Source organism: Zymoseptoria tritici, chromosome 8 (genome assembly GCF_000219625.1).
Source record: "Zymoseptoria tritici IPO323 chromosome 8, whole genome shotgun sequence".
Lineage (NCBI taxonomy): Eukaryota > Fungi > Ascomycota > Dothideomycetes > Mycosphaerellales > Mycosphaerellaceae > Zymoseptoria > Zymoseptoria tritici.
Genome location: NC_018211.1, coordinates 2221237 through 2246678, shown reverse-complemented (window position 1 = coordinate 2246678; position 25442 = coordinate 2221237). Strand labels below are relative to the sequence as shown.

Sequence of the window (25442 nt, the reverse complement as noted above, 5' to 3'; positions counted from 1 at the left end):
GATAGACGAGTGGTTACACGAATGATGGTGGTAGAGTGAGGAGGAAAGTGATCGAGCGCAAGTTTGTCTTAAATTTTGCATGGGCTTGGGAATCCGTGCGGGACGAAATCGCCAAGTTCGATTTGGAGCGTCACTTGCGCCACAACGCAGATCGAGCTTCTTCAACCTGTCTCACTTTGACAGGGAAACACTGGTGCATCGTCGTATGTCTCCGTGGTCGTTTCATTCTACAGCCGAGTCGACATCCTTCATGAACGCCATCTCTAGCGACGAGCAGATTGAAGGAAGCTGTACCTCGTTTGTATTACTTAGCAAGATACAGAACCATCAAAAACACACCAATTAATACCCAGATTCAGCCGGATACATGGCGTATGGCGACCAAACGAACAGACTGGCCATTTTTGCCAGATCTTGAATATCAACAACCACGTCTTCGGGCCTTCCCCAGTTTGGGTAGCGAACCTCGCCTACTCCCCTCTTCACGATCGCAATGCTATGACAATGTTCGGCCCAAATTGTACTTGCTTGAAAGGCATGCTAGTCCTCGTACACGGAGACGGCAAGCAGGACCTCGCTATTGCTCGTCCAGATTTTTCCGTTTGAGACCAGTGAGTTGGCAAGCCAGCGCAGAGCCACTTCGAGACCGGAAGCCAGTACATCATTGTCCAGTCAATGAGTTCTGTTTATCTGCAACTTTTGTTTCGTCAAGTCGAGATAGCGTTGCGAGACTTGCATGCGGTATGGCAATATAACGCTGACCAGCATGTTGAGATCGATGATTTGATGGAGCCGAGGCCATGTATTGGCTGGTCGTAGCGACTGTTTACATTGGAAAGCGAATGGATTCCGATGCGATGTAGAAGCGAGTGGTGGTGTGCTGTGGTAAGTGGTGTGGCCGTGGCAGCAGAGTCAGGAGCGCCAGACAGCACTCAGCACGGCCAACATACTTCCTCTGCCCTACGGTCGTCGAAGGTCGGAGTCCAGACTACAGTGCAACATTGCCTCCCGTTTACGGAGTGGATGCCGGCGCAGGTCATTGCAACGGTGTAAGGACTCCCAGAGTGGCCGGTCGATGCCTCGATTGTCTGCGTCCCAGACCGACAAATACTCGTTCTTGCGCCGTCTTCACGCACTTCCGACAGAGAAGTGATCAAGGTGAAGTTCTGCCGGAGGAGTGTCGCAGTGTCGGCATCTCCGATGTGCTGGACCTCTGTCGCGTGTGCATGCCGAATCCACATGGGCTCTCGTGATCCAGGTAGGAGTTCTTGGAGGTCTGATTGGGCTAACCTCTCAGAACAAAGACGACATGGCAATGTCCCTGCAGTCCACAATGGTTGCCGAACAAGCTAGCACCGGTTTTCCCGTCCTAGATTTCGTGGTTGTTCCGGAACAGGTCGCGCAGGAATTGTGCATGCACATTGAACGCCGAGCCAGCGTCAATAGCACCCTCGGTCTAAATCACAACACCTTCAGTCTCTCAGCAGCTCCATAGCCATTGTAGCAAACGCCGCGAAGATTCCACTGCGACTGCTCGGGCTGCATGTTGCCGCCAGCATCTGTAGCTCGGCTGAGAATAGTCTTGTCGCTTCCAGCCTCGACGGACACCCGTGCTTTCCATAATGCCCACGACCACTTGGAGCTCTCCGGATGATCAATAACCACTGCTTTCGTCCAGTGGTGGCCGCCATCTGCCGACACTTCGACTTTCACCACCGGCCCGTCATCGCCGCTGGGAAGTGCGTACCCAGTCACGACAACGGTACCATCCGCATCTCGAGTCACAGTACACTCGCTTGGTGGCGACCCAACAATAGAATTGACCGGCATGTCCTGCACAGCAGGTGTCCTATCCCAGAACTTCTTCGCTTCTTCAGCGTCCGTGGCTTCTGGTGGCAGGACCTTGTAGTCGTAAAGCTGATAGTGGTTCTGACTCTCAGTCGACTGCACGGTGATCCTGTCCAGCCACTTGACCGACCTCGCTCCAGCAACGCCCGGAACAATCATTCGCACAGGATGTCCATGCTCGTGCGAAAGCGGTTCCCCATTCATCTCGAGAGCGACGAGGACTTCGGATGCTGGGTCCAGAGCTCGTTTCAAGGAAATACTTCCTCCATACCAAGTGTCATCTTGACATTCGACTTGGTACGAAGCAAAGGCGACGTGGGAATTGCTCGAGTCTGCATCGACTCCAGCCCGCTCGAGCACATCTCGCAAACGAGGTCCTCGCCATTTACAGTTCATCACAGCTCCATCGAACCAATCCAGTCCGTTGACTTCTTTGATCTTGGTCCGCATGGTGTGTCTGCGGTTGCCAGCACATTGAAGAGCACAGACGACTTCATGCTGGGTGAAATTCTCCTTCAAGTCCTTCACACTGAGTGATAGCGTCTTACTGACGTTGCCGTCTACTTTGACAACATGTGTGCTTGCGTCAAGCTCCGGGACTGCCGAATGATTGCGGTCGTATGCTGATGAAGACGGCGTGAAAAATTGCGAGATGAGTTCTGGTGGCGAGGGCTCCCTGTTCAGCGGTTTGTCCGGGACTCCTGTCATCTTCTTGGCTGTCTTGATGTCGGCGATGATATAGGGAACAGTTTCGTGAGCAATTGGAACCGTGGAGATGTTTTGTGGATGATGGGCGTGCAGGAGGTAGAACGCTTGCAATAATAGGTGGCTTACTGGCGTCGGGGATTTCCGAGAGACGCCCTCACCTTAATTCGCGTGTAGAGTCCTCTATTACGTCCATTGTCAGCACATCGTCCTTATATCCATTCTGAACGTGTTCATAGTAAGGTGTTGCTTATCTATGTTGTTTATTGCTACTATTTAACACGTGTAGGATCTACTACTACTAAAACTACGTAGCGGCGTACGCCTACTACTCTATATTTAGAATTAGCTCTATAAGGCCTTTATATACACCGACATAAGCGGCCACACTATTGCTAAACGATATAAGCTCGGCTAGCGAACAGTAGCTCGTATACGGTTATCCTTCGAGTTGTTCGGTACCGCTTATCTACCTCCTTTAGTACGGCGCGGTCGTCTACCTACATTAATAAGAGCTAAGGAACTAACGGTGTTAGAGTATATCTATTAATAGCCGGATGCCTACCTCGATAAATTAGTATAGTTTATCTTCGATATAATAGGCTATATTATCTACGATCGAACGATATAGGGGGTGCTCGTAAAGTATAGTTTTAGCCGGAAGATCGCTCGGAGGATTGCTAGTAAACGTAATAAGGAGTTAAGGAGCTATTAGAGAGCAAAAGTAGTACATTAGTAGGTAGATAAACTAGTGTTTATCGACGAGTTAGCAGTAAATAAAAGGAATAGACTACAGAAGTATTTATAGGGCCCTATTAGCCGTCCGGCGGATATACGGTTACCGTCGAAGCGATCGGAGCGGTAGTCGTTAGTTCCTACTCTAACGATCAATAGTTATCTTAACCTGCCGCTACTTAAGTAAGGAGCGATTAAAGCGGATAATATCCTTTAATAGCTCGAGTATATTATACTTCCTTAGGTAGCTAGGGGATCGATTATTATAATAGATAATACTAGCATTTACTATAAGGATAAGATAAAGGTTATAGTATCGAACGCTAGCTATTTCCTCGAATACCTACCGCTATATTCGCCTAATTATAATCCTATCGAGCAGTCGTTTAACGTATTAAAGGCGTAGATTAAAAGGTATAGGGTAGAGGTCGCGGCATTCGATAACTTCGAGGCGTTCTTAATATATACGGTACGTAAATAGAGGTTTAAGGTAACGGCGGTAAAGCATTTTAAAAAGAGCGGATATCGCTAACGTTGTGTACGTCGCGTACGGCTAGTCCCGCATATATATAACCGAGATTTTAAAGTAAATTAGCGAATTTAAGGATTTTAGATTAGTGCGATATTACAACAATAATACTATTAAATTAATTTATATTACATATGCTTATACTCCTAAGCCTTACGAACAAGCTCGTCTAAAAAGCGTAACGATACGTTATAGTTATCGTACACTACGCTAAAGGAGAGGTTTATAGTTAGCTTACCTCGCTATATTCCTTACTCGACGATAAGCCTCCTTAAATTTATCTACTAAACGCTCTAACCGTACCTTATAGCCGGCTAACAGGCCTTTATTAATCTATAACTCTATTAATATGCCCTTTACGTTAACGACGGACTAATCTTCCGCCTCTATAAGGTCTTAGATGCGACTAAGTGCCCTACGGCGTAGCTCGCTGCTCTACTCCTTACGTTGTCGGTAATACTCGAAGAACGCCGGTATCTCGTCTTCTACCTCCGGCTAAGAGCTCGGTATATCGTTATAAGGTAAACGACGGCGTTGTTTACTAGAATTAGTAGGGGCAGGCTATGCCGATAGTAATAGTATAATACCTCCGAGTCCGTAAGAGGTAGCCCCTAGATATAGGTAGAAGTAAAGATCCTACGTAAGGCTACTACTACTACTACTAGCGGCGCCGCTCCGTAGCCTCTGCCTTATTACGTTTATGTTGCCGTCTTCTTAAGTAGTAAGGCCTCTATTCTTCTTCTTAAGAAGCTCTTAGAAGATAGTAGTACTAGGATGTTTATTAGTAAGAGAGCTATTAGTAATGCTAGTAGCCTATACTATAAGGTACGTCTAATAGATAGGGAAGTAGTTAGCCGGCTTATCTATACCGTCGACGAAGTATGTATAGCTATAGTTCTTATAGCTATTATTAGAGCATAGCTATCGTCTTGTAATATCCTTATAACGATTACTAGAGGCTATAAGGCCCTCGCGAGCCTTAGCGATCTTACTAAGTTATATAGTAGTAGTAGTTCTACGGCTAGGCGTAGTAATAGTACTAGCATTTAGTACCTCTACTTCGACAATAACGTCTACTTTTATGTCCTTCTTATTGTCTCGATTCTACTTGTCGAGCTACTTAATAATACTACTCTAACTCTCTTCTAAACGCTATACTATATATACGAACGAGTATACCGGTAGGCCTTAATACGACACCGCGATCTTTATACGACTAAGAGCTACTCGAAGCTCTATAACCTACGTAGCTATCTAGTCCTTTACTATAGGGCTAGTAAGAAGCTCGTCCTTATTACTAGAAGAGCTGTATTAAGTGTCTTAAAAGAGTACCGTCTTACCTTAGCGTACCGATAGTGCGATACGATATTCGTATAGCTCGTAAGCAATAATACTATTAGACCGCGGCGGCGGCGGCGCTAGTAAGGACGTAACAACACTACCGCGAGCACTACTAATACGACGACGACAAGCGCTAGATAGCGGCACGCTAGACGAGGGCGCCTTACGACTCCGTTTCTTCGTCGCCGCTTTAATAATACGCCGTATAGCGTACTTAGTATTAAGCCTCTTCGCTTCTTCCTTCTAAGCCTACCGCTCTACCTTATTTATTATCGCATTACGCGCCGTGCGGTTAACAGCTTCTCTTACTAACCGCTTAGTTATAGCTTCTTCTACCGCTCTGTCGTTAGAGGTGTCCTATCCTTCTATAACCGGTATCTTATATATCTCCGGAGTCGGCGGCTCCTTATCCTTATCCTTATCCTTATCCTTCCGGAGTAGCGCGAGCTATACGTTTACGAACGCTTCGGCCTAAGAATCCGTCTCTACGATTGTCGGATACGAAGAGGGCTCTTCTAGTACTACCGATAGTGCCTTAGCTCTTATAACACCCTCCGCGCGACTGCCTCTCGGATAAGGCTTTAGAGCTTTAATAGCCTCCTTACTATAGACAGTAAGAGCTAGGGTACGAGCAGAGCGACGCGGTGTCGGCGGCACCGGTAGACTCGAGGGCGGTAGACTACTCGAAGGGGGTAGTAAAAATAGTATAACAACACCTCCGTGCGACAACAACACCTTAAAAAGAGCTATACTATAAATATAAACAATATTAAAGGTTTAAAGCACAATAGAGGACTCTATACGCGATTTTTAGTAAGCGCGTCTCTCGGAGGCTTTAAAAACCGACCGCGGGGTAAGCCACCTATTATTGCAAGCGTTCTAAGGCACGATTCCAGGCGTGGTCAGATCGACGCAAGGTATCAAACTCTATATCGTCCTCACGAAAGCGGCCGACACAAGAACCCACTCGAGGTAACCAAAGGAAACAATGTCAAGAACGCGAAGATGTCGAACAGAATGTGGCGAGTACGGTATGCAGAAACTCAGAAGACCAAGTGAAGTATCAATTCGAAAATCAACAAACAAAAGAACATGATCGCCAAGACGATACATTCACTTCACGACTTAATCCACTAAGACGGATGAGCAGCTCGTCACGAACCTTTCCACCCTTCACTGAACACTTTCTACCATTCCTCTCCCCTAATACCTCCATCTCCGCTCCCATGACCCAACCCGCCCAGCATGTCCACCTTCGAACAAACCATGGCGGCCCTCCACGCCCGTCACCCCACGACCCTGCGCCGCATCCTAGCCAATCTCCCCACCCTCGAACTCGACACCAGCGCAACGGACTATGCTCACGATCTCGAACGCGAACTCGGAAAACAAGCCTTCGATCTCCTCACATCCCCGCTGAAACCTGTGGGGCCACCCATGAATGGAGTCGAAACCATCGCGGAGGAAGTGACGGAAGCGTTGTCAGCTACTGTCAGACTGGATGCCATCGCGAACAAGACGGCTGATGCGGTGGCGTCTGCGTATCGTGCGAGAGGGTGGCGGGACGGATTCCGCGGGGTCAGCGCGCTGTTCACGAACTTCACCTCCTTCACCAGCGTCGCCAACGTCTGCGCCCTCATCGACATCGATGCGAATACAGTGTACGCGAGCCTCCTCCTCTACTGCTTCGTCATGGCATTCACCTGCTCCTCCTTCTACGCCACCTCCGTCATTCACCACGGCTCAGCGCAGGGTGCTCGCGCCTACAAGAACTTCCTGATCGGGATCGCGCTCTTCATCATCTCCTCTCTGCTGATGTTGACGACTTCGCGACTCAAAGCGAGCGGGCCCACCAACTGCGTGTTCCCAGCGATTTGCCTGGGTGCGCTGTGTGGTAGATGGAGAATCCTGCTTCCGCCTTCGAGGCTGTGGCCAAATCGGTGAGTCCCATTGATCTTGCTTCATCCAAACGAGAGCGTCGGCTAATTTCAATTGACGTGCAGAGTGCAGCCAGTCAACGCAGCGAAGACCTGGTTCGAGATGGCGACGCATACTGCTTTTTTCTTATTCTGCACCGGCTTTTTTGCGTGGGCGGCGATCATGTCCATCGCTACTCGTAAAAGCAACAAGGAGGAGTGGAGAGTCTTCGAGGATTAGCGTCGATTGGAGCATAGCGAAAGGCCGAGACCAAGGACATAGAGAGCGCAGTTGAAGCAAGCCGGAGCGAACTGAGGCGATCGGACGGTACGAAGACGGAACGGATCGACTGCGGAAAGAGACCATCAGCAAATGTGTCCGAGAAGCAGCGGGAATACCTTGAGCACTCGTATGAAGCCATGATCAAGAAAATGCTGTGGTTGTAAATGTTTAATGGCATGCGAGACTCGAGTTTACAGCTTACTGCAATGCAATGCCGTCGCTCCAGCCGCATCCCATTCCAAGTCTGAAATACTCGATGCAGCCCCATTGTCTGCAGAGTATCCTTGGCAGTCACCAGCGCCGCGCTCAAAGTACGCCAGTAGAAATAAAAACAATGTCAAGTGTGCCGTCAATCGTAGGTCTTGCCGTTCATCTTCTAAATGAACAAGCTTCCCATCCTGCCACCTCCTGGCGTCGACTTGGGTCCAGCTGTCCGTCCCTTCTCATACAGCCACTTGTTGTTCAGCCCAACGCTAGCTCTTTTGCTCGGTGTGCCCTGTCCCATCGCTTCGAACTCGCTCACAGTGAGAGGCGAGCTGCGGGTATTTGTGTAGCTCAATCTCCGTCTCGTACTCTCTGCTGCATTTTGAGCCCCACTTCCGCTTCCACCCATTCCACCGCTACCACTAACGCTCCGGTATAGACCCGAGTTGTACGGCGATCCTGAGCCCGGCGCTCGTACCGATCCTCCAATCCCACTGTTGTTCAGAGGCGTGCCGCGCCCACTCAGCGGTGAGTCCGAGCCCTCAGCCCGCATATCTGTGTTCCCTGCGCTTCTCGGCGTACTCGATCGTGCGAATCGCGGCGGCGTGACATACTGCTCCTTTTCTTGCGGCGTGGCTGGACGAGACATAGGCGGGAGACCGAGAAGACTACGCTGTTTCGGAGAGAGAGGTATGTCTTCGCATGCGTCGGCTGTGCGGACAGCTGGGAGGATGGCGAAGAAGGCGTTGGCGAAGAAGACGAGGCGGATGGCCCAGAGGATGTAGGATGGATATGGGTGGAGCGCACGGAGCCATTGATGTGGGATACTGGAGCTGGTGTTAGCATGCGCTTTGGGCTCTTTCATAAGCGGAACATTTACTCACCAGTAGCTCAGTGTGGGCAGAACGAAGAATGAGAGGACGACAACGACAGCGCTGATTGTGATGGCAGTCATGTTGCTGCGGTCAAAGTTGGTCGCATTGCGCCTTCTAACAACCTCGTCCATGCGCGGATGAAGCCATCGACCAGTGCCATTCGGTGTATGTACTGGAGTGGAGTTCTGTGGAGTTGCGGACTGGGACTTCGAGGGCGTAATGTTCAGCGTTGGGAGATTCGAGGAGCTCGTTCTTGTGATCGTGTTGTTGTTGGAGTTGTTGGCGAGCGGTGAGGAGCTCGTCCGGGTCAGCGACGTCGAGGACATGTTGGCTGTTGTGCTGCGCTGTGGTGGTTAGTAGATCAGTCTATCGCATGAACTCTCGCAGTTCAAAGCATTGTTGTCGCAGACGAGAAGCTGAGTCGCGAGCGTTGCTAAGGTAGACGAACTACGGCGGACTAAAACTGTACATGTCTCGAAATTTGCGGTCCTCAATCCCATCATCGACGCCGACAACTTCGTCTTCCTCTAACCCCATCGCCTTCGTTATTTTCGTCCTTGTCTCCACTACCGTGCGCTCTCAACACCTTCGCTGCCAGAATCTCGTCTGCCCATTGGACAGCCAAGAAGATGGCTGCCTCTTCCGATGGGACGCATTGTCTCGTAGAATGGACCGTACCAAGTTCGCTCTCGAGCTTCAACTCCATCCATGGTACAACGACGATATGGCTGACTCACGAGAGTGCTGTCATCTTAGCATACCAGAGGTGAGGAGTCGGGAATTTATGGCGAGGTAAGAAAGACAGTCACGGCCTTTTCACATCCTCATGAATATCCACAACACCCTCACCTTGCGCTACGCTGTTCGTTAGTTCAGACACAACGATGCCATCCTCTACAGACGTCGATGCTGCGGCGACGACTTGCTCTGATGCAAAAGTTGCACATGAGCCTCTTTTTGGCTCTCCTGCCGATCACCTGCTTGTAAGTGTCACTGATATACAGCTTTGCTTGATTTCTCAGCGCAGCAAAAGGCCATCCAAGAGAATGCGACTGCAGCTGCAGCGAGACATCCTCGAGCGAGTTAGGAGAGCGATTGCTTGTGAGAAAATGATCGGTGCGCTGTGGCCGTCTTCTTTCTGCACGGAGCGAGCTGTTTGTTCGCGCAGCCTAGGCTCCGCTAGCACGGAAGGACATCACATTGCCTGAAAAGCACGATACTCAGTGTCCATATCACGTCGATTGTAGGAGGCAGTGCTGACAGACCGTTACAGTGGAATGGCCTCTCTTACCTGAACGAGCAACTAGACCGCTGCGACTGGCTGCAGGTTCGCAAACCAGCCAGCGACGAGGGAAACCGCCGGGGCGATCGATGGAGAAATCAATGGCAACGCGACTTGATCTGCAACCTCCTGCCACGCAGGCATGAAGTTGTCACATCCGTCCTCGTAGGGATGGCTCCCAGGTCCTCCGCGCCTGGTCAACCGGATGTGGTCACCATCCACCCTAAGATCTTGATCACTGCAGAATCGCGGAATGACAACGCTCAAAGCCCGCATACGCAAGAGAGAACGCACATCGCAGCGTCGAGTCGTCTCTCGAACTTGGAAACAAGCCAAGGCGTTCTTAGCGCAGTCCTCCGCGCGTACCGTGAGTTCGGTGGCGAGATTCCGTTCTCCACGCATGTCGGCTGGTTGTCGGGGCTGTTCTCTGACTGCCATGCCGAAGGCCTTACCGACACGCAGTATCTTAAGACAACTTGGACTTTGGGGCGGTATGTCTACCTCGTCAGTCATCCGAAGATGCTGGCGCGATTCAACATGGGCACGGGCGTCGGTAAAGGCAACTTCATCGACATCATGACCGCTGGTATCCACCACTTCGACCCGGGCTCATTCGAGACGCCCGCCGGCGAATGCTTCTCGGACACACCACCAAATCTCGGTCAAGCAAAATTCATCAAGACGATCTACGCGGACGTCGCTGCGCATGATGGCGGAGTTTGGGTGACACCAGGGACAAGTTTTGCAGCTCGCTGCCGAGCGCCTCTTTATGACCTCGAAGGCCGCAAGTTCTTCCACGGCATGTTGTCTGTCATTCTCAAACGGATTTCTGTCGCTCTGGACACACTCTCAGCCACACTGCGAAACGACCATGCGTGGCAGACTCCGCTCACGAGTGAGTACATCAGGGAAGTGCACGCCAAGATTTTGGAAGTACGATCGGCCGTGAGGAGTCTTCACAGATTTCTCTCGGTTTTCGGGGGTGGACCATCTGATTCGCACCGAATAGGTGTCTTGTCAAGACATTTGCTGTGGTTGTCTAGGCAAGCCGGAGTCGAAAGTCCTACCGATGCTCCTTTCAAGAAGGGAGCCACTGGATGCGACACTGCTGACCATGCCAAAAGAGGACCTGAATGCGGCACGAAAGTCTACACCGATCGCGAAGCTGACGCCATGGAGGAGCTACAACATCTCACTGCATCGCTGGAAGGGGATCTGGTATGGATGCAGAATTGGCGAAGATGGGCAGTGGCTGGGTACAAGTATCTCGAGCTCTTGTGCCTCCACGAGGAATCAATCGAGGCCGCTTGTCCCGCGAACAGGACTCCTCGCTCCAAGGGGAGGTCGGAGCAGATTCGCAACGCCGATCTGAAAGTGATGAACGTTGACTTGGGCAACATGTCATTGCAACGCCTCGACGCTCGAGCTTGTCTGGATGCAGTCATCCAAACACACGGGGCCTGTGGTATAGGCCTCGAGCGAGAGGTGCTCGTGGATCACCTCACCAAAGATCTGCAAGCCTCCATCCGAGAGAAACATAGAAAGGACTCTGCCTCGAATGGTCCTGGCTCTGCCAATGAGATGGAAGACCCGGCGAGCGCATTGCAAGGTGCGACCGAAGCGAACACAAAGACTCTCGCTGACTCCATCCACAAAGTCCAGGATGCTTGGCTCGACAAGACAGACTTCAACGGCACAGTGCATTCTCCGGCTCTCATCCTGTCAATGATGCTACTTGCAAAGTCACCGCAGAAATTAACAGCAACGACCACAAACGACTGGCTCAAAAGCCACGGCATCTTCGGACTCACACCCACCATCCTCCGCCTGACCGACAAGCCCCGACACATCATCGACGAAGCTCAACGCTGCTGCCCTTCATGTGCCAATCTCGTACGTTGCATGTTCCGCAAAGGATTCTTCACCTGTAAGATCCGAACGAAAGTCTTGTATCACGACTACCAGCACAGATGGAAAGCGACGGCACTGCCGCCATTTATACCAAAAGAGTACGTAAACCTTTGCATCGAGGCGGCCACGGAGCAGGCTTTGGGAAAGTTGCGAGGGGTGCAACATATTAGCAATGTCTTGGCAAATATGGAGAGAGAGCGACTGGCAGATGAAAATATGCAAGACCGCTACGCCCTCCTCAAGAGTGACTATAGCCCTGATAGTCCTCCTGGCGCAGCAGAGGACGATTGGGCGCTGAGCGATGATGCGGATGCGGATGCGGACGTGGACCGGGACTTGGAGATCGAACTGATGGCAAGCGAGATGTTTGGGGGACCATCATGAATACGGAGAGCTGAACGGGACCGCAAGTTGGGTTTGAACCAGACGAAGGGAGCGGCAACAGACCAGAGTTCGATGATACAGCATCTGTGATGGGCCGGTGTTTGCCGGGAGGTGCGTTGGGCTTGGAAGCCTGATGTTAAAGTCCTGGAAGGGATGAAGGATGATCAGCTCGATGTTATCGACTTTGATACGGGGTCTGTAGACTGGACCAGGAGGAAAGGGTAGCAAGGTAGTTGAAACATCCTTATCGCAGCAATGCTCCTCGCTTCCTGAACAAAATGAAAGGATCTCGCGTGGTCAAACAACGACAACAACAACAACAACAACACGAGTCGACAAGATTGCTGCGCGTGGCCACCGTGTCATGTCAGTGCGAAGCTACACACTAGAAATAGACAGCGCGAAGAACTCCTGGAGCATGCAGCCACCGTCGGCAACTCCGCACGCCGCAAATGCCAAGGCGAGAGGGAATGCGGGAAACTAGGTAGGCCCTAAGTGGCCAAGTCCGGAAGTTCGGAAATTCTGTTAGCGCAAAATCGCAAAATCGCATTAGCGCAAAATGCCTTCTCCTCTAAGAAATGCCCGCTTCGAAAGGAGGCCTCTTTCTACGTAGGAGACCGGCCTGCTATAACGTATTCTACTCTTCTAAATGCCGAATAAGGCGTCGACGTATTCGCTATCTAGGTAGCTGTCTAACTTCGTTGCTAAAGATATGCCCTAAAGGAGGTACCTACGTTATTAAAATCTCGAAGTTCGAAGTTCGAAATTTAGAGTTTACTACTAAGACTTTTGTCGATACTATAACTTTTGGCAAGATTTCGACATAGCGAAAATGCGGAAACAGAGGGTATGTCGCGACAACTAATATACAAAGTATCGCTCGGTCCGTCGTTTCTATATGTTCTATCTATAACGTATATAGCCGTCGTATAGTCTAGGGACATATATAGCTATATAGAGCCTCGCAAAACACGACACTTCGACGATGTAGACATATTTTGCGCTAATTTAGAATTGTAGAAATGCGCTAATTCGATTTCCGAACTTCCGGACTTGGCCGCTTTGGCGCTTCGTCGAAACCTTAAATGCCACATCACCTGAGGTGGATGGAGAGAGGAAAGATTTTCATTTGCCGTCCGGACAAACCACGCAGCTGTCAGGGGAAGGCGAAGCGATGGCCTCGATCTCGCCAACATTATTGACATCAATATACTGCTGGACAATGTGTTTTCCATCGACGGCTGCGTCCACGCGTAAGAGAGCGCTGGCCCCATTACTACGACGTGAAGACCACGGACAGCAGAGCCCCGACCATGCCGCGGACCTGAGTTACGTCTATCATTCATCATGTAAGTTCTGGACCACGCGCAAACCACGTTAAACCGAAAACAGGCAACGGACGAAAAAAGTTGAGAATCTCATTCGCCACTCGCTTGCCCCAGCTCCCGGCCAACATCATCTCCACGTCTGCACGACACGGCATGCTATCTACGATGAGTCCATAACAACACGCGCCAGGAACATGGCCTGACCAGTGATGAGGAAAGAGAAGCGGAAAACATTTGACGCCAGCTAAGCCGCACGACGCAGCTGTCTCGATCGGACCGTTCTATCGTCTTTCGGCACTCTCCTGCAAGGGTGTACTTGCTCCTTGCCAAGCCGGAGATTTGGTCGCAACCTGGATATTCTGCCCTGACCAAGGCCGCATCGAGTCATGTTCACACAGTTGACATGTGTCTGGACCCAATAACCATCCGGTGGCATGACTGACGTCGCTCGTCTCGCTTGCATGGCTCGAAATCTCCACAATCGGCAAGCGACGCAGGAACCAGCCTTAGTCCAGGAACTCCTCCACGAATCAGACGAGCGCCCCTCCTCAGGCGATGCGAATCTTAATAGAGGCTGAGGTATCTTCGCGAGGATAACAAGCTGAGCAGGCGGAGCGCTTTCCATGCAACGATCCACTCGCAATGCGCATCTACAACAGTGAAGAGTCCATATCGCAGCGATCACAACGATGCAGCTTTCGCAACGTTTGTGGGGTATCCATTCGTGGTACAAAGCTGCCGCACGCCGGGGCACCGCGTGAGAAGACTCGCTAGCGTGGTCTGGAGAAGCCCTGTCTTTTGACTTCACTAGTCCGCAAGCCTCACGATGCCATGGCAATCTTGGTCGAAATGAGGTTGCTCCTTTGGCGCAAAGCCTCGTCGATCGGAGCTCGCGCTCGCCACAATCAATGCTGAGGGAGGAAGACATATTAAGAGGGCTCTCCGTCCCGTCGATTTGTAGGTTCATCAACTTCCACACCCACACTCGTTTAATCCCCAAACACCCCACCTTCGTTCTCAACCGTCAACATGAAGGTCGCTGCCATCCTCTCCCTCGCCGTGGGTGCTCTCGCCATCACCGAGATCATTCCCGGCCTTCCCTCCTCCACCACCACCACCTCTATGGAGACCACCACTGCGGACTCCACCACCTCCGCCGCTACGTCCGCCGCTACCTGCGACGCTGGTGAAGGCCCGTGCTCAAAGGAGTCCGACTGCTGCTCTGGCATTTGCGACGGTCTTTTGGAGCCTATCCTGGAGCCTGTTTTGGATCCTCTCGAGCCTGTTCTGGACCCTGTCTTGGATCCCCTGGATCCTCTCCTTGATCCTCTCCTTGGACAGCGCCGTCGCCGCGATACCGAGCCTGTCCAGAACCTTTTCGGATCATGCAGGCCTGTCGAGAGCAGCAGCACCACCACAGCCACCGACTCCGCCACGACCGACTCCGCCACGACCGACTCCGCCACCAGCACCACCGAGGAGGCGACCATGACCACGACCACTGACGGCAAGCCGTACCACCCGACCGAGGCCCCATACTACCCAAGCGAGACCTCTTACTCTGGCTGCCCATACCCCACCACGTACGAGGTCAAGCCGACCGAGTACGCCACGACTATCGTGTACGAGCACTCCACCGCAACCGTCACTGTTTGCCCAACGGTCAAGCCTGCGCCCACATACCCTGCGAAGGAGACTGTCTACACGGAGGTGTACGTTACGTACATTCCCGTGACCAAGACTGAGCCGACCCCAACCACCTACGCGACCGTCAGCACCGTGACCGTCACCGTGCAGCCGAGTAAGACTGCCTGCCCATCGAAGCCGGCGGCCTCCCCAGCGGCTCCAGGTGCTGCTCAGCAGATCCCGTAAGTCTCATCGTCTCATCGCTCACTCATTCATGTACTAATACCATCACAGTGACGGCCAGGTTCAGAGCCCAGCCGGTGGAGCCAACGCTTCGCCCGTCCAGCAGATTGCGTGAGTGTCAACCATGTCGTCACCATCTTAATGACCATCAACTAACCTCTTCCCACAGTGACGGCCAGATCCAGAACCCCGCTGGACCTGCCCCAGCTGCCCCAGCCTACGGCGGCAAGGCCAGCAACGGCACCGCCTCTCCCTCCGCTCCTCAGACCTACACCGGTGCCGCCGGCAAGCAGATCGCCAGCTTCGGCGCCGTCGTCCTCGGCGCCGTCGTCGCCGCCTTGTAAATGATGGACTTCCATCACATCTGAACACAAGACGGACTACGGGAGAGTGAGACGCGCATGAATTGATGGCCAACAAGAACACACAACGAAGCGAAGGGTGTTTTTTACATATATATTCTGGTTGGAGTTGATCAGTCCTCCGACTTCCCTTTGCATAGCCCTTCCTCACGAGTGAGTGACGGGTTCTAGGCAGTTTAATGTCAAATACATGGTGTGTTGTCGAGCCCTTCTAGGGCGAGCAATACCAGTGGTTATCTTTCACATATGTTACCTCGATGTCGAGCTTCTTTCAGACATCTACTTGGTGTTGATGATATGTGCTGATCTGCCTTCAAGGACTGTCTTGCACCGCAATACGTGGAGTTGACAGCCCGAGAGACGCCTCTGGCTCGGTGATGTGCTCGTCGATCTTCCGCTCCGGTCTGCTTGTGTAAGGAGTCGCAGTGAGATTAGTTCGCATCGCAACGCAACACTCCACCAACAGACTGGTTCCAACAATTATCGCCTCATGGACAAACAAGTGTCTGGCTCCCCATACGAACGTGCAGTGAAGTCAGCAGAAGGTTGACTGGGATGTCTCGGACGTTGCACCTTTCCGTGGTCGTTGTGAACCCGTCTCTACGGCGGGCGATATCTACCACTTTTCAACGGTGACGAAACGCTCCACATCAGCTCTCACCTTGTCACCTCAGCTTCAACAGCCTCCGATTCCTTTCGCTCAATGATCCACTCCCCAACATAACAACCCCTCACAATGTCCACCACCCTCGCCACAATCGACGCAAAACTCACCGCCCTCCTCGCCGACTGGTCCCTCTCCACCACCCTCCTCGCCCTCTTCCTCGCCCTTATCCTCCTCACACCCATCCTCTTCCCCTCCGAACCGGACACCCACCCCCTCCTCCTGGCCCGGCAATCCATCCCCTCGCCCGTCCGCGCCCGCAACGAAAGCGCAATCTACCGCAGTCCGGAGTCGCCCCACGGCTACCCTCTCCGCTCGGGGTTGAATGTCAAAGAACCGGGAGCGCCGCGATGGGCGGGTGGGAAGGATGGGGACTTGAGGGATGTGTGGAGGGAGGTTTGTAGAGGTGGAGAGGAGGGAGGAGAGGGGAAGAGTGTGCCAAAGGGAGTGGTGATGAGTGTGTTTGGCAAGAGCGAGGTTGTGGAACATGATTTGGGGGAGATGAGTGGGGAGATTGGAGTGCTGGGGAGGAGCTGGAAGGAAGGAGGGTGCGGGAAGGTGGCGGTGTATTTGCCGAATAGTGTGGAGTTTTTGGAGGCGGTGTTTGGTGAGTTGGTGTGAGGATACCATGTGTTTGTTCGAGGCTGACGGATTGACAGCTTGCACATTCTACGGTATCACGCCTGTGCTATTGCCGTTTAATATTCCCCACGAGAAGGTCTACGAGCTGCTCAAGACGACTGGAGCGGATGGTCTGGTCGCTGCAGCTGGAACACTTCCTCTCGACGCCGTTGCGAAGCAATGCCCAACCCTCAAGCAGCTCACATGGGTGGTGGAGAAGACGAGCAAGCACATGGACTGGTCCGGGACATCACAATCTGCATCCTCCCGTCTGAGCGTCAACGTATGGCACGACCTCGTGGAAGCGCAGAAGGGCAAACCCTCCTCCCTCCCTGCCAACACACCAGGAGAGACCCCACCCGACCTCATCGTCGTCTCCCAACCCACCGACATCTCCCTCCCACCGACAATCACAACCTTCACACAATCCAACCTCGTCGCAGCAATCGCCTCCCTCCTCACCGCCCTCCCCACCCGCCAACGCCTCTCCTCCGCCGATCTCCTCCTCCCCGCCTCCCCTCTCAACGAAACCTACACCTTCACCCACACCCTCGCAGCACTCTACACACACACCAGCCTCGCTTTAACCTCCGTCGCCGCACCCGGCGTCGAAATCTCTCTCGCAACCCGAGGAATCGCCCCAACCGTCATCATCGCCTCCCCAGAAACCCTCTCCGCACTACACCTCAAAGAAACAGCAGGCATCACATCCAGTCTGCAGAAATTCGGAAAATACTCCCAATCCCAAACCGTATCCGCGGGCCGCATGCCGACGGATAACCTCCTGTTCAGATTCCTCGCCCCCTCATCGAGCACCATCCAACCGGGAAAACTACGCCTCATCTTCACCGCCACGAGAATCGGAGCGGGCGAACCCGTTTTAACGTCGAATATGCTCTCCGACCTGAGAATATTCACGCGCGCGCGGATCGTGCATGCTCTCTCTGCACCTTCTGTCGCGGGCGCAATTTCACAAACGAATGTCTTCGACTATCGTGCGGAAGATGGGACGGGTCATGGACATTTCGGCGTGCCGTTGAGTTGTGTTGAGGTGAAATTGGTGAGTGGGGATGGGACGGATGATGGTGTGGGGAAGGAGGAGCCGAGGGGCAGGATTGTGGTGCTGGGGAAGAGTGTTGTTGGGGGGAAGGTGGAGGTGAGTGGGGTTGAGGGGGTCTTTCGGAGGGATGGGACTTTGGCTTTGGTGTAAGAGTCGCGAAGGTCTGAAGGAATCAACATTCAAGAGTCTAGCTATGTGTCGGAGCGAGCTGAGAAATGCCTCGCATCTGCAGAATGGCAGGCAATAGTAAGGACCGCTCGCGATACATTCCTCTTTACCACGGCGCCACGAACCCCATGCAACGGAACTCTTCCAAAAGCGTCAAGTGAAGAGCCCAGCTCCGTTTCTACGTCACTGTATTCACAAGCGGCCAGAAAGAAATGGAGGAATCTCTCCCCGTGGACGTTTTCTCGATGGCCTCGATGAACGGAGACAGAAATCTTTCTCGCTTCTCCTAAGTGATGAAATCAAGGTGGAAAAGTTCTAGGTCCGTAATTCCTCCTGGATGGCGCCGAGGAGTATCGCATGCACACAGCGGCAGTAGGGTTGGGCGACATTGCCGCCGTGCAGTGAGCGCATGCACTCGTGCCTTCACCGTACAGCGTACGCTGTCTTGCCGATTGACCTATACGCCTGCAGCACTTGAATGTGTGCATCCATATCTCACCCATACACGTCTGCATTTGCCGACTGGCCCGCGATTTGTCCTGTCAAGAGTAGTCCCGGACGGTTTGGTTAGTGAGCTTGCATTGGTTCCTCGTCCTTGGGGTTGTGGAATCTTTAGGGTTTACCCACAGTCATTCATTCATCAAACGTTCAGCGTCACGGATTTTTTTTTTTCTCGAAATGTTTGCGCTCAATCATCACCCGCGCGTTTTGTTCAACCCGTTGTGTCCGGAGGTTCTGGCCGGTGCTGATTATGTTCAGGCGGGAGGACATTGAGTTCCTTCTGGGCGGGAAATGCGGTCGTTGGATGTGAGAGATATTCCGGAGGCGTTTCCGTCCGGACGGATTTGAAGAAGTTTGTTTGTCGAGAAGAAGCGGGGGGAATTCGACTGTGGCTTTCTCTTCACTTGAACCATGCTGAACATTCCGCGGCTCACGATTGAAACGGACATTAAGATTCGTGGCGATTGTTCCGTGGTGAGGAGACTACGACTGATGAGTAGGAAGCTCAAATTCGTCCGTGGAGTCGGCACCGAGGTGATGCTCGAAACGACTGTCCGCCGTGTTGATCCGCTTGATGAGAGCCGAACCTGTCAGCTACGAAGAATCCATCGCATCAAAGGATTGGTATATTGGATTTGAAGACGGATAGAGTCGCTACTTGAAGAGTGAAACGACCAATGCCGAGAGATATGCGCTGAGGGCCACACCATTTCGCTTGGAGGCATGCTTCCGACACTGGCTACATCCCTGTCGAAGACTGCAGCTCTCCGCGCGGTCTAGACGGGTTTTGCTCGCTGCTGTCCATTCCGCCCGCACTCCTGCATCGGATACACACTCCAAGGCCAGTCATCGTGTGCGAGGCGTGCTTTGCAGCTGGGCCACTACGGTCATGCACCCAGCGACATTCCACGTGCACGACATGCTGCCCAAAATCTGCAAACACCACATTCCAGCCGCATCGACAAAGCGAGCGAAAGCTTATGGCCGAACAAGAAATCTGGGCGCGGCGAAACAAGCAGCAGCTCCCTTCCCAGCACTCCCTCACTGGACGGCCGACGATTAGCCCGCTCGGTTTAGCCCAGATCACGGCGAGGTTGGTGGAACCTCAGTTTCCGTCTGATCTTGTATTTTGCCGGAGTGGCGGCTGAATTGGGACAACCTCCACTATTGGAAGCTAAGCCACATGGGAACAACGAGCCATGTGGGGTAGAACTAGAGCAGTGTGGGGAGCTGCCCTGGGGAGCGAAATCCGGGGTCTGGAAGGGATTCCTGGTCCTCCACTTGCCGTGGATTGAGGGGAGATGATTGGATGTCTGAGATGACTGATCGTATTCCCCGGATGTCCACGTGCCGTGCCAGCGAATGGGACGAGGCACCAGAGTTTCAGTGCAGACGGCGTTGGCTAAATGGGGGAGGTGGAGAGAGTTCGCCATGAGTGTGGAGAGAGGAGAAAGAAACAGCGGCAAGGTTGGTGCAGTGCATGGATCCTCCGCGTGGTGCGTGTGATCAGATCTGACTATAAGACGAGGGACATGCCTGCATCCATTGCTGCACTGCTTTCCCCCCCTTGTCCCTTCCACTTCTGGTCGCACGAACATTTCTTTGTTCATCTCTCCTCCTGTTCCCTCCTCATCGAGAAGAGCGACCTCACTTCCCTCCCCTCCCTCCCTCCCTATCTCCCTCGACCACATTCAACATGGCCTACCCAGCCAACACGGGCGGTCTGCCCGACGACCTCGAGACCAAGGGCCACCAGATTCAGGTCGAGAACGCCTACGACTCAGACGAAAAGACCCGCCGCACCGATCTCCTGACCGATGCCTACGAAGCAGAGGGTGTCGAGTTGCGCATGGGCGTGCTCGCCGCCGTCAAGGCATACCCCATGGCCTCGCTGTGGGCCTTTGTCTTTTCCTGCACCATTGTGAGTACTGCATTGCAAGAGACGCTCAAGGAAAAACTCCCTGCTGACCTCAACACACAGATCATGGAAGCGTACTGCGTCTTCCTCATGGGCAACTTCATCGCTCTCCCCGCCTTTGCCAACCGCTACGGAGTCTACAACGCCGCCGAGGACGAATACGTGATTCAGACCTCCTGGCAATCCGCCCTTCAAATGGGTGGTCCCGTCGGCGCCATCATCGGTGTGGTCATCGCCGGTCCCATCACCTCTCGCATCGGCTACCGATGGGCCTTCATCTCCAACCTGATGCTGCTCAACGCCTTCATCTTCGTCTTCTACTTTGCCAACTCGCTCAAGGTCATGTTGGCGGCTCAGATCCTCGAGGGTATCCCATGGGGTGTCTTCATCGCCAACTCCCCCGCCTACTGCTCCGAGATCGTACCCATCGCACTCCGCGCGCCCGCCACGCAAATGTTGCAGATGTTCTGGGCCATCGGCGCCATCATCGTGCAGGGTGTGACATACAACTACAACGGCCTCGACACCCAAACCGCGTACCGCGTCCCCATCGCTCTGCAGTGGATGTTCCCCACCCCACTCGCCATCCTCATCTTCCTCGCTCCCGAATCTCCCTGGTGGCTCACCCGCAAGGGCAAATTCGAAGAAGCCGCCAAAGCCGTCGGCCGACTCGGAAAGAAAGACCCCAAAACCAACCACGAAAACGTCGCCATGATGCGTCGCACCATCGAGCTCGAAGCCAACAATTCCGAGCCCAACCTCCTCGAACTCTTCAAAGGCGTCAACCTCTACCGCACGCTCATCGTCTGCGGCGTCTACGCCGCCCAGAACCTGACGGGTAACCTCATCGCCAACCAAGCCGTCTACTTCTTCCGCCAAGCCGGCATCAACGTCAACCTCGCCTTCGCCCTCGGCCTCATCACCTCCGCCCTGCAAATGATCTTCGTCATGCTCTCCTGGGTCCTGACGACCTACATCGGCCGCCGTCCCATCTACGTCTGGGGTTCCGCCTTCAATACCTTCCTCCTCATCATGCTCGGCGTCGCCGCCTCCGTGCCCGTGTCCTCCGACTCCGCCAAAACCGCCGCCTCCCTCGCCCAAGCATCCCTCGGCCTCGCCGTCTCCGTCCTCTTCACCCTCGGCCCGGCCCCCGTCTCCTACGCCATCATCGGCGAGACCTCCTCCATCCGTCTCCGCCCTCTCACCACCGGCATCGGCCGCGGCGCCTACTACCTCGTCAACATCCCCTGCATCTTCCTCGCGTCGTGGATGCTCAACCCCGACGGCGCGAACTTGGGTGGCAAGTGTGGGTACGTCTGGGGCGGCACGGGATTCGCGTGTTTCGTCGTGGCGTACTTTTTCCTGCCCGAATTCAAGGGGAGATCGTACCGGGAGATTGATATCTTGTTCGAGCGGAAGGTGAATCCGAGGAAGTGGCCGCAGACGGTGATTAATATTGAGGAGGATCATTAGATGTTGCTTGTGGATGTGAGGGGAAGGAGGAGAGGTGTTATTCATTGTTGGGGGGATGTGGGATGGAAAATATGGATACCAATCTATCTACCTTGTGCGAGGATACCGTAACATATCTATTGCTGTGGACTTGTGTATGACAGCCTTTTTTATGGACTGCAGGCGGGACTGTGATGCTCGCTGTTTTGATGCTTTGCTCCTCCTCGTTTGATAGGCCTCATCGCTCTTCGTTCGCTGTTTCTAGGCTTCTTCGTTGCGAGCGAGGATAGAGCGGGGATTTGGTCCACGACGATGACATTCTTCCGCTTCACTGTCCTAGCACGAACGATATGGTGCGCTGTCAAGCTGTCTCCTTCTCATTCTTAACGCGATCGATCCACTTCCACTGTTTACTGACACTGCATGACAGGACCGCCGAAGAATGAGCGAACGAGTAACTAAGACTCTTCCAGCAAGACCATGGCCGAATCGAAATCCCTGGATCAGTAATATATGAGACCCACGATCTTCCGTCCGTCCTCGACTCCTCGCCACCACTACCGTGTAAGAGGATGGATCGATGACATCTCTCCTCACCACAGTCAGTGTTTACTCCCGCTGATGCTGGAGAGTATCCGTTCGCTGAAGGTGTATAACGCTTTCCAACCCGACATCGATCCCATCATGCTGTTGAGAATGTCGGTGGTTGTTATTTTTCATCGTTCTTTTGGGTCGAGATGTCTTGGGTTTGGGGATACATACACACCAAACGACAATACACACCTCAGAATCCCCTCCTCATCCTTCAAAAACACATCCCTCACCGCCAATTCCTCAAACGCCATCAACCATCTCGCCTACTTGGCTACCACAGCCATCAATCCTCCCTCGGCAAATGACCTACAAACATCTCACGGCGACTCACGAACACTCACCACCCTCACCACCCTCACCACCCTCTCCGCCGCATCGTGGGTCTCGTGACTGAAGTCGAACGGACAAAACACCGCCATCTCCTCCCCTCGACCTGTCGTGTGACAGCGTATGATAAGAGGAAAGTCGCACCCTTTGTAACTTTGTCGCACTCTTTTCAAAAACTGCGGTACGGAAAGGGACATGACTGATGCTAAGATGAGGAAGAGCGAAAAGGGAAAGGGAAAGGGAAATTTAAGAAGAAGAGGAGTCCTGTCCTGAAGATATGCTGGAATGGACGTTGTCGCGTTTTGAGGGGCGAGGCTCGCTGAAGGGCGAAGTGGAGGCGGAGAATGTCGACTTCTGGCGCCTCCTGGGTTGGGGGGGGGGGGGGGGGGGGGGGGGGGGGGGTGGAGATGGACGAGATGGACGGGGCAGGGTTGAGGGGGAGTAAGGTGGGGGGAGGAGAGGGTTTTAGGGGAGGAGAGTATCCTGTTGTTAATCGCGGGGTTTGGGTGGATTTGGTGAAGGGCGGAGAGCGACAAGTTTGTTGTTCGAGGCGTCACGGCATACGATTGTGCAGCGTTGAGGATAGAATAGATGGGAGAGTTTTTTTGAGACCACACTTCCGTCCCTCAGCCGTTCTCTCTCCGCCAATATTGGAAGGGCAGTATGTCTGTCTTCTCCTAACTTGCTCACGGCGGCGGGTCCTGGGGAAATTGGAAGTATGATCCCGCACGTTTGGAGAATCTCTACACTCGGCTGCAACCTTGCCTCTTTTAGTTGACAGATGAAGCACATAGGCGGGCGTCTTGTGACCCTGGCGGTCGAGCTATGAAGGGAAGGGTGGAGCGGCGGTTCTACTCCAGACCTCGTCGGTTCAATGATTTGGAGTGATGTGTGGCGGAAGGGACTGAGAAGTTCGGGATAGGTCAGGTTTGGAGGTTGTATGGACTGAGGCAGAGTGTGGAAGGTGGGAGTCGAGGGAGGAAGAGATTCAGGTGAAGAGGAGAGAGGGTAAGGAAAGGAGTAAAGTAAGAAAGGAGGCTGACGGAGGAACGAAGACTGCGGAGAAGAAGAGTCTGGTGTAAGAAGAAGAGGAATCACTGTCAAACATGAATTGGACGTCAGGCTGCGAAGAAAAGAGAGGAAAAGAAAGTCCTGCGTAAGATGGTTAAGAAGAGTTCAATCGCGATCTGAAAGTCAACGGAGAAAGAGAGGCAATCCGGAATGGAAGTCAGCAGTAAAAGGGAAGAGACGCAAAACCCCTCGAGAAACAAGAAGCCAAGTAAGAAAGAGAGCGGATTGAGAAGAGTGCAGCCACTGTATTGAGTCGCCGGCAGCTGGTTTGGATGCGAGTCGGGCGAACTCCCTTTCCCTCCGTTGCGTTCTCCCTCCGTCCAATCCTCACTCCCAAGCCGAGTCCACCGATCTCCCAGGAACCATCCATCCATCCTCCCGATCCTCCCAATCCACGTCCGTCCCTCCATCCGTCCGTCCCACAGACCATCCCTCCCTCCCTCGGACCATCAGCTAAGGGTTGGGTGGTCCTCCCTCTTGGCCCGCCACGGTACACTCCGGCCCACCGAACGCGTAAGGGTTAAAACAACACTCGCAACCCTTGACGTAAGCGTCGCGGTTTGCCTTCGGGAAGCAGCACGTCTGGCCGGTGCTATCGGAGGTCTGCGTTTGAACAAAACAAGAGGTCAGCAACAGTCTCTCTTCTTTTTGGATCCGTCTCATTTTGCAACAGTGTCATGCATGTCTGGAACGTACCGTTCTGCCACCTTGGGCGTGGCAGAGATCTTTCTGTTGGTCTGCGCCGATGGTGCAGGAGTAGAGGTAGCCGTCGCCGGCGGCGACGGTCGTGACCAGGGTGGTGGCCATGAGGAGGATGGTGGTGGAGAGCTTCATTTTCGGAGATGGTATTGTTTTGGTTTTGTGTTTGGTGCAAAGTTTGTCCTGGTCGAGGTCTGAAGCGGGTTTGTGAAGATCGGATCAATCGCTTGATGGAAGGAAAAGAAAGCAGAAAATGGAGATCCGTGGAGGGATTATTATATGTTCATCATGAGCAGCGTGTGTTGGTTCAATCCCCGCACAAAGTCCCGAGACGTCCGGTCGAGCCATTTATTTTTGCGCCGTATCAAATGAGGGTATACCTTGTAATATAGCGTCACTGCCTTCCAGTGTAGAATGTCCAAAGTTCTCCCGTGCCAGCTATCCCAGGCTCCAGCGGCATGACGATCTTCGTGACGAGCTTTGCATGGAATATTGCCATCGAAGTCCCGTTTTCATTGTGGCGGAGCCTCATCAACCATGTCACGGGCGTCGACGGAGTCTGGTCTCGAAGAGCGTGCATCGGAAGACGGCTTTTTCACCATCCGTGCTGCCGCAAGTGCTGACTAGGATCGTAGATGCGCTGCAATTAGGGATGGCTAATCCTACGTAGGGAATCGTAGCCTACGGAAAAGTCCGAGGTTATCCGAGAATTTCTGTTTCGCTAGAGCTTAGCTAGAAATGCATATATCTCGTGTCTGTAAAAGTAGAAACGACCTTTTCGAGGTTTAAAAAGCA

General features: G+C 53.1%; 7 protein-coding genes across 7 annotated transcripts; 5 read left to right on the top strand and 2 right to left on the bottom strand.

Moving 5' to 3' along the window:
- Positions 1-1461: 1461 nt before the first annotated feature.
- MYCGRDRAFT_45968 (uncharacterized protein) lies at positions 1462-2556 on the bottom strand (the record flags this gene model as incomplete). The annotated part of the gene is made up of 1 exon (XM_003850144.1): positions 1462-2556. One exon carries the CDS (start codon positions 2554-2556, stop codon positions 1462-1464), a length of 1095 nt encoding a protein of 364 aa, XP_003850192.1.
- A 3500-nt stretch (positions 2557-6056) lies between these two features.
- Positions 6057-7315, top strand: MYCGRDRAFT_110635 (uncharacterized protein; the record flags this gene model as incomplete). The annotated part of the gene is made up of 2 exons (XM_003850161.1): positions 6057-7098; positions 7162-7315. The coding sequence occupies 2 exons, from the start codon at positions 6404-6406 to the stop codon at positions 7313-7315; spliced, it is 849 nt and encodes a 282-aa protein (XP_003850209.1).
- A 681-nt stretch (positions 7316-7996) lies between these two features.
- On the bottom strand, positions 7997-8807 carry MYCGRDRAFT_62055 (uncharacterized protein; the record flags this gene model as incomplete). Its single annotated transcript, XM_003850143.1, has 2 exons — positions 7997-8388; positions 8446-8807. Coding segments are annotated over 2 exons (708 nt in total), but the record flags the coding sequence as incomplete, so codon positions are not given.
- A 1487-nt stretch (positions 8808-10294) lies between these two features.
- MYCGRDRAFT_95460 (uncharacterized protein) lies at positions 10295-12013 on the top strand (the record flags this gene model as incomplete). The annotated part of the gene is made up of 1 exon (XM_003850162.1): positions 10295-12013. The coding sequence occupies one exon, from the start codon at positions 10295-10297 to the stop codon at positions 12011-12013; it is 1719 nt and encodes a 572-aa protein (XP_003850210.1).
- Positions 12014-14321: 2308 nt separating this feature from the next.
- MYCGRDRAFT_110633 (uncharacterized protein) lies at positions 14322-15554 on the top strand (the record flags this gene model as incomplete). Its single annotated transcript, XM_003850163.1, has 3 exons — positions 14322-15209; positions 15262-15321; positions 15380-15554. 3 exons carry the CDS (start codon positions 14371-14373, stop codon positions 15552-15554), a joined length of 1074 nt encoding a protein of 357 aa, XP_003850211.1.
- A 754-nt stretch (positions 15555-16308) lies between these two features.
- Positions 16309-18246, top strand: MYCGRDRAFT_110632 (AMP-extracellular domain-containing protein; the record flags this gene model as incomplete). The annotated part of the gene is made up of 3 exons (XM_003850164.1): positions 16309-16843; positions 16896-18063; positions 18150-18246. The coding sequence occupies 3 exons, from the start codon at positions 16309-16311 to the stop codon at positions 18244-18246; spliced, it is 1800 nt and encodes a 599-aa protein (XP_003850212.1).
- A 1944-nt stretch (positions 18247-20190) lies between these two features.
- Positions 20191-22129, top strand: MYCGRDRAFT_62049 (uncharacterized protein; the record flags this gene model as incomplete). Its single annotated transcript, XM_003850165.1, has 2 exons — positions 20191-20507; positions 20568-22129. 2 exons carry the CDS (start codon positions 20283-20285, stop codon positions 21975-21977), a joined length of 1635 nt encoding a protein of 544 aa, XP_003850213.1.
- Between the last annotated feature and the right edge of the window lie 3313 nt (positions 22130-25442).